This window comes from Lemur catta, chromosome 7 (genome assembly GCF_020740605.2).
Source record: "Lemur catta isolate mLemCat1 chromosome 7, mLemCat1.pri, whole genome shotgun sequence".
NCBI classification, from domain to species: Eukaryota; Metazoa; Chordata; class Mammalia; order Primates; family Lemuridae; genus Lemur; species Lemur catta.
In genome coordinates, this window is record NC_059134.1 from 96,489,633 (window position 1) to 96,497,568 (window position 7,936).

The 7,936-nt window shown below is 55.3% G+C and overlaps 1 protein-coding gene and 1 long non-coding RNA gene across 2 annotated transcripts; one reads left to right on the forward strand and one right to left on the reverse strand.

Annotated features, from left to right (window-relative positions):
* The first annotated feature begins 283 nt into the window (after nt 1-283).
* LOC123641871 lies at nt 284-1,013 on the forward strand. The gene is made up of 2 exons (XR_006736358.1): nt 284-598; nt 730-1,013. It is a non-coding gene; the product is annotated as an uncharacterized LOC123641871 (long non-coding RNA).
* A 384-nt stretch (nt 1,014-1,397) lies between these two features.
* APLNR (apelin receptor) lies at nt 1,398-5,124 on the reverse strand. Its single transcript, XM_045558073.1, has one exon. It carries the CDS (start codon nt 4,686-4,688, stop codon nt 3,546-3,548), a length of 1,143 nt encoding a protein of 380 aa, XP_045414029.1. The 5' UTR covers nt 4,689-5,124; the 3' UTR covers nt 1,398-3,545.
* Between the last annotated feature and the right edge of the window lie 2,812 nt (nt 5,125-7,936).

Consider the following 7,936-nt stretch of genomic DNA (forward strand, 5'->3'; position numbering starts at 1 on the left):
GTCTCTTCATTACTGTCTCTCTCTTTTGCTGTCTCTCCCTTTGACAGTCTCCGTCTCTCTGTCTCTTTGTCTCTGTTCCTTTCTCTACAATCTCTCAGTCTCTGTCTCTATGTCTCTCTCTCACTATCTCTCTCTCTCTCTCTCTCTCTCTCTCTCTCTCTCTCTCTCTCTCATGTATTTTCCACCATCCTCTCCAATCCCTCTCCCACCCCGTCCCCCCTCACGGAGCACTCTCCTTGTGTGTCAACAGATGAGATCTCACATTCCTTGCCAGACACCTGTGGTCAAGAGCGTGGGCTCTGGGCTTTGGAGTGGGACAGATTTGTCTGGTTCCAAGCCCGGCTCCTCCGCCTTCTGGTTCTCTGATCTTGGTCAAGGGGCCTGACTAATTTCTCTGGGCCTCAGCGTCCTTATCAGCAAAATGAGGGGAAAATACCCGTCTCAGAGGCTGGCTGCAAGGATTAAATGAGATGATGTTTGGGAAATGCTTAGCACAGGGATAAAACGCCACAGATGTGAGCTCTCTCATTCTGCTATGCTGATTGCCCTCGTGTCACCTGCAAACAGTACTGATACCCGGGGGTCTTCACGGAAGATGGTGAGTACCTCTGCACTAAACGTTGCCCCTGAGGCTCTTGCCCTTTCCTCCCCCAAACAGATGAGCACCCAGAGCCCAGCTGTCTCTGGTTCTGACTCTCTCGTCTTCTGCACCCACTTTAATTTGGGCAGAATCCACCTGGATGGAGATTCTCCAAGCCTGGCCTTCCCCAGAAATCACCTGAGGAACTCTGAGTAATTGTGAACATCTGGGGTGAGTCCAGGAGATTCTGATCCCACAAGTCTGGGGAGACAACAAGAAATGGAAATTTCTAGAGCATCCAGAGGGGCTCTGATTGGAGAACAGGGATTCAAACTTCTGGGCTCAAGTGGTGGATTCTCAGAGATACTAACAGAATAAATCAATGAATGAAGGAGTCGATCAGAGATGGTAAATGAATAAAGGGATAAATGAATGAAGTGAGTGAATGACAGGTCTACCTCCAGGGGAAGAAGTGCCGGTGTTTTCCCGCAGACCTGTTCTCTGGACTCCAAAACATGTGCCCACGTGTTCTGTGGCTTTTCAGAGCACGACACGTAGCCGCTCCTGTTCCTTTATTTCCTTTTCCTCTCTGCGCCTAACTCCCATCCCTCCCTTTCCCTTCCCTGGGGCCTATTTTCAGCATTTTCCCGCCCCCCTTGGTTTGCAGGTTCCCCTTCACACCCTCCTTCCAGCTCCCACGTACCCCACGGCCCCCCACTCGCCCTGCTCTCCCCACCTCCTAGTGAAACGTTTGCAAACTGAGGAATCTTTCCTTATCCCAAGACACTTTTGTGAGAAGAGGCCTTGGACACGACAGTCACACACAACAGTTTTATTTGATGAACCACAGTGACTGACAGGGCTGGAAAATAGCGCAGACTCCCCGCAGAAGGGGCTGGGGGGTGAGGAGGGTCCCAGCTGGCAGTGTCCTCTGCCTTCTGTCCCGGACCACCGATGAGTTCCAGGCAGGAGGTCTCTGCAGGTCACACAGAGACCCTCTTCCCTTCTAGAAGCCTCCTCCAACCTTGACTGGAGGCTTGGAGGACAGCCCTGAGCGGACGAAGTGACTGGGGAAGATGCTGGCCTCAGACGGAGACTGGGCTGAGAGCTGCCCTTTCCCCTCTCCTCCTCCCCCTGCCCCAGAGCTGGCTCCATCCCAGGAAGACAAAGATGTCTATTTACATCAAGCTGGGCTCTTCCTGACTCCATCACTCACGCCTAGTCCTTCATCTCCAGAGTCCTCCAAAAACAAAACCCGGAATACACACCCCCGCCCCAGCTCACAAAGGCCCCCCTGTGGATGTCATCCTCAAGGTCTCTCTGGCGGTGTGGACGTCACGCTGTCAGCCCCTCCATGGCTGCTCCAGTCTCTGTTCCCAGCCCCCCAACCCAGCAGAAGCCAAAAGGTCCAATCCTGAGGGTGAGGAGAGAAAAAACCCACCCGGCGCCTTTCACCCCATGGCAAGCAGGTGGTCTCCATAGGAAGAGGGTCATTGACCGCGGAACAACAGACGGTGATGAGAAAACGCCCACAAGCTCTAAGCAAAGTGGGGAGGCGTGGGAAAGGGGCCTAGGGGCTCCTTAGCCAGCCTCTTCCCTCGTGGAGCTAGAGGAGGAACAGGGACCCAGCTCGGTAGGACGGCCCCAAGCGTGGGTGCCAGCTGCTTTGGGGAGCGATCTCCCTGCAGGGAGCCCCGTGCAAACACAGACGTCTCTCTTAAGGCACGGACCAGCCGTCGGAGCCCCCAAATCCAGTGGGGGTGGATTCTGTATTGCTTCAGCGCATCCCGTCTCCCCGCAAGGGTGACGCGTGCAGAGCAGACACGGTGCAGACAGGAGAGGGAGGGGTTCATCCACGTGACCTGGCCCCCTGCTCGTCCATCTGGATACACTTACATACACACAGACAAGAAGCAAGCATCGCCCCCCAACCACAGCGACTCCCGGCACTGAGCACCACCAGTGCCTAAGAAAACAGCAGGGATGGTGGGGTGGGACAGGAGACAGGAAAGACCTACCTACAGCTCGTGGTTCTGCAGGGGCTCGGAGGGACTGTGTGGGCAGGGGAGCCAAGCCGCCTCCAGACTAAGTGCAGACACCTTCCTGTCCCCTTTTTCTCTCATGTCCCTTCCCAGCTTCCCATTCGCATAATAAAACCCAGGAGCCCCGTTGCCTTCCAATTCTCACAGCAAGTAGGGGAAGAATGAAATGATTTGAGGATGAGGAAATTTGGAGACAGCACATCTAGATGGCATCACAGAGGGGCTGCAGGAAGGGGCACTGTCTTCGGGGATCATGCCAGCCCCAGTGCTTGAAATGACAGGGAACTGATCCAATTTTAGGGAAAGTTCTGGAGCTCCGGGCCCCAGGGACTAGAGCGCTAATTCTCTGCTGACGCCAGCCCACCCCCGCGCCAGCCCTTCTCTGCCTCCTGCTCAGAAAACAGGATGAAGAACAGGGTTAGTCTCTGCAAGCCTCAGGATCTTTAACCCTCAGGGGCCCCTCAGAATAGGGGGGCAGAGAGGGAGGGGGGCCCGGAGCCAGAAGGTTGGATCAGGAGCAACAGTGGCGGGGAGACAGGGAAACTAAAAGGGAAGGAGAGAGAAAAGAGGGCTGGAGATCTAAGAAAGCGGTGGAGGGGAACAAACTTTTATTGAGTCAGAACTCACACCTCAACATTTTAGGGTCAATATGACTTTCCCCTATTTTATACCAACGGAGAAACCGAGGCTCAGCGAGGTTAAGAGACTTGTGCAAGCTCGGTTCTGCGGGGCTCAGTCTCTTTCTACTAAACCACAATCCTCTGAGAAAGAATAAAGGACTAAAAGGAGGACGGGGCTGGCGGGAGGCGGGGGCAGGGAAGGGTGACGTGCAGGGCAGAAGGTGCAGCCGCACTACCTGATCTCCAGAGCAAGGGCCGAGGCCGGGGGTGCCCGGGGCACCAGGCTTCTCCCCGACGCCAGCGCTAGTCGACCACCAGGGTCTCCTGGCTGTAGGGGATGGACTTCTCGTGCGCCTGCTCCCCGCCCTTCCCCACGTTGGGGCCGGGCCCCTGGCTGTGCCCCGAGGAGTAGCTGGCCGACTTCTCCCCGCTGCTGCTGCGGGAGGAGCCCCCGCACCTGGTCTGGCCCCAGCAGAGCACGGAGGTGCAGGCCTGGCGGAAGCGGGGGTCGAAGAAGGCGTAGAGGAAGGGGTTGAGGCAGCTGTTGACGTAGCTGATGCAGGTGCAGTAGGGGAAGACGTTCAGGAGGAAGAGGTCGAAGTCGCAGGGCCAGTGCAGCAGGCTGCCCAGCATGTAGAGCGTCTTCACCAGGTGGTAGGGCAGCCAGCACAGCGCGAAGGTCACCACCAGCACCACGATGATGCTGAGCAGCCGCCGCCGCTTGCGCAGGCCCTCGGCGCGCTCCTTGCGGAAGTGGCCGGCGATGGTCTGGGCGATGAAGAAGTAGCAGGTCAGCATGACGGTGAAGGGCACCACGAAGCCCACGGCGGTGGACGAGACCCCCAGGCCCACCTCCCAGGCCCACTCCGAGCTCGAGGTCGCCACCATGGAGTAGTCCATGTAGCACTGCACCTTGGTGCTGTTCTCCAGGTCCCCGGTGGAGCGGAACACCATGACCGGCATGGCCAGGAGGGCGGCCAGCACCCACAGCACCGCCGTGGCCACCGCCCCGCTGACCCGCAGCCTCAGCCGAGCGCTGGCCACCGGCCTCACGATGGCCAGGTAGCGGTCGAAGCTGAGGCCGGTGAGGCAGAAGACGCTGGCGTACATGTTGACAAAGATGAGATAGCTGCTGAGCTTGCACGAGAAGGTCCCGAAGGGCCAGTCGTAGTCCCGGTAGGTGTAGGTGGCCCACAGGGGCAGGGTCACCACGAAGGTCAGGTCGGCCACCGCCAGGCTGGCGATGAAGATGTCAGCCGAGCGCCTCTTCTCCCGGCTGCTCCGAAACACAGTCCAGAGCACCAGACCGTTGCCCGTGGTACCCAGGAGGAAGACCAAGATGTAGATGGCAGGGATGAGGGCCCCCGAGGACTTCCAGTCCGTGTACTCACACTCAGACTGGTTGTCCGCCCCATAGTAGTTGTCGAAATCGCCACCTTCCTCCATGCTGGGGACTGGAGAGAAGACGGGCAGGGGGCCCCGAGGGTACCAGCTTCGTGGCTCTGTCACCAGGTCAGCAAGCACCTTGAGCTTCTGGCTTGAGCCTCGGAGGGTGAGAAGGGCTGACGGTGCCCAGAGCCCTTCCCAGCACACAGGAGGGGCTGCCTCTCGGTTCTCCGGTCCCGAGGATGCCGCTGTCCTGCAGACTCTGCTCCTGCCTTGCCCCAGTCTCAGCTAAGACACTTCCTTGCACCCTCCTGAGTCCCTGTCTCCTCCTTGGCTAGTCACTCCCTCCTCCCACCTCCAGACCAGCCCCTCTCTGGTGAGTCTTAAGATCTTTAAGTCACAGCCCACTTTTTTTTTTTTTTCTTGTCACCGGGCAAGTGGACCAAATTGACCCCTGCCGTGCTGGGCAGAACGTTATCTGAGGTTTGCAAGCCTGCTCTCCTCTCGCCCCACCTCCTGTCCCTGGCTGCCACCCACCTTCACCCCAACCTCCATCCCTCGGCTTCCTCTGGCCACCACATCATGCCTACCCTTTGGGACCCCCCCTCCCCAGCCCTCCCCACCCTCCTGCTCTCACCCCCTCTCGTCCCATCTAAACGGGACACCTTATGCAGACTGAAATCCAGCCTGAGCTGGAGCCAGGGCTGGTAGGGAGCAAGAAGGGTGTGAGATTTCACAGGGTGGTCTGAGCATCCGGCAGACCCTCCTGGCCCCTCCGCCCCTGCACTCCCAGCCCCCACCCAGAGCAGGCTGCACACTGGGACACTCTCCCCACTCTCCCTCTCCCTTTATCTTCCTCTCCCCGTTGGCTGCGAACCTCCCTCTGACACAAGTAGAGGGCCATTTCTCTAGAATTCATAAGCCGTTGGCAGATTGCAATTTGCAGGTGGCATAGCAAGTTTTAAAAGGCTGAAGACAGTCACGGGATAAAAGAAACCCAGGACAAAATGATCTCTAACCAAGTCATTAAATCTACCGGGAGACTGAAGCCCGACAAGGTAAATGTCTTGCCCATCACCGTAGGGTGAATTTGGTTATGGTTGGTTGTTTGCTTTTTTTCTTCTCCAAGCATGCATGTAACACGGTGCCTGGCATGTCGTAGGTGATCACTAAATGGCTGTTGAGTGAGTAAGTGCAAGGATGAATTAGGGAGTGAGTGAGATGAAAAGTCCATGTATAGAGGAATGAGTGTATGAACTACGCAGTGGTGAGAACGCGGACACACTGCCGTCCTCAGGTCCTCACTGTCCTCCATGGACCAGGAGGTCCCTGTGAGACCACACGGGCCAGGAAGTTGAGATAGAGGAAGAGGCTGCTGTGGGCACAGTCCCATAGAAGCTCCCTTTGATCCATCTGCTCACTCCTCCAGGACCTCTAGGCAGGAAGAAGAGAAGGATGCACAAGATAAAACAAACAAACAAAAGAAATGTGCACCCTTTCCACCACCCCCAGTGGTGGGGAGGCCACCTAAAGTTGGGCAAGAGTGAGTGGGGGCAAAGGCAGAGACGAGTCCCGGCCACATCCAGGCAAAGGGGGTCCCACGCTGGAATCCACCATCTGGAGGGAGAGTTGGTCAGAAAATCTTCTGCAGGGATCTTAAAGCAGGGGCCCCAAACCCAAATGCCTGCAAAATCCAGGCCAAGAGTGTATATGAATATAACAGCCAGTGTGAGACCGGGAGAAGCAGATTTTGTGTCAACTGGGGTGAACACATTGCGTCCAAAGGACGTGCGCTCAGCTCCGGTCCCTGCCTGCCCTGCAGAAATGTGGGCCCAGCATTACCATGCTGTGGGCTTTCTCCAAGATAATTTTAAATTCTGGATTTTTATTTTTAAAAATTTCAGATTTATAAATTTGGGAAATTAACTTTGCTTTCAAGACAAACAAACAAAAAAAAAAAACATAAGACAAGTAAAACATGTCCTCGGCCCCGAGTGGGTGCTCTTTGAACAGGAGCTTGCCAAGAATAGAATGTGGGAGAAGAGAGGGGATAGGCCAGAAGGAAGGAACATAAAATATAAGCTGGAGACAGCCTTGGGATGCAGCCGGGAGATGCAGGGGAGAAGGCTGGAGAGACAGATTAGAAAGATCCTAAGAGCCTTTGGTGACCTTTCCCTAAAGACAACGTGGAACGTGTCCGTGTTTCTCATGAGGATTACATATCGCCACTCACTACATGCCGGGCTTTCTTCTACACATTTTACACATTTTACATATATTTATGTTCTCTTTTAATCATCAAACAACGTGAGGAGGTAGGTACAGATCAGCAAACCAAAGCACAGGGAGGTGAAGTAACCTGGCTAAGATCGCCCAGCTAATCATCGTCAGAGCCAGAATTTGAACCCAAGCTGTCTTGAGCCCATGGACTAAACCGCTATACCCCCAAAGATAAAACCCCAATACTTTTTAAATTGGGAAGTTTGTCATCTGTTAGGAATTATAGAAACCTAGAACGGTGTTAGGATACCTGTAATTTACTTTAACATGAGCACTCTTGGGTGAGATTAAAAGTAGATTGACGATTTGGAGACACTCCTCACTCTTGATTAGATAGGATGTAAGAATCCTGCCAGGCAGTAGCAGGGTGGCTAACTTAGGGTTAGCACCATGGACTTGATCCAGAAACTGCCCTGGGTCTGGCCATGGCCAAAGATAATTCCTGGTTGCCTGGTGCCAGCTGGAAACTCAGCAGGACCCTGCCTCTGGAATCTCAGCAGTCTTTGAAACGGTGGTCAGGACACTCAGCAGGACCCAGATCTGGGGCTTCATCGGCCCCACAGTATCAGGGTAGGAACTGCCTGGGGCCTGCTTGCCCCTGCATGTCTGTCTAATAGAAGTTCTGTGCAGGTGGCAGAACAGCTTTCGTTATGAGCAGATGGAAATGGTTAACCTTCAGCCATGTCAGACTTCTTCAGTGTAGGCTCCCTTTACCTACCAAAAGGACATAAGTGTTGTGCAGGGACCAGTCTGGCCCAGGGAAGGTCAAAGTAGATGGCTCTGTCATGAGTAAGCATTACTGCTTGGGACACTCCGGGATGAAGACCAGGTTTGAGATCCCCTAGTGAGCCCAGTTCTTCCCTGGTTCTCCCAGAAAGACGCAGGTGCCCCATGCCCTTTGTGGCTAGAAACACAGAGGAAGGGGAGCAAGTGAGCTTGGAATGTCCCTAAATTTGGGTCCCCATCTCCCTCCCACCAGCTGTCCCCACTTGGATCCAGACAGGAGCCTGGAGACCCTGTGGGAGACG

What these genes read in the sequence shown, in the direction of transcription:
- APLNR (XM_045558073.1), bottom strand. Translation starts at nt 4,688, where the DNA reads ATGGAGGAAGGTGGCGATTTCGACAACTACTATGGGGCGGACAACCAG.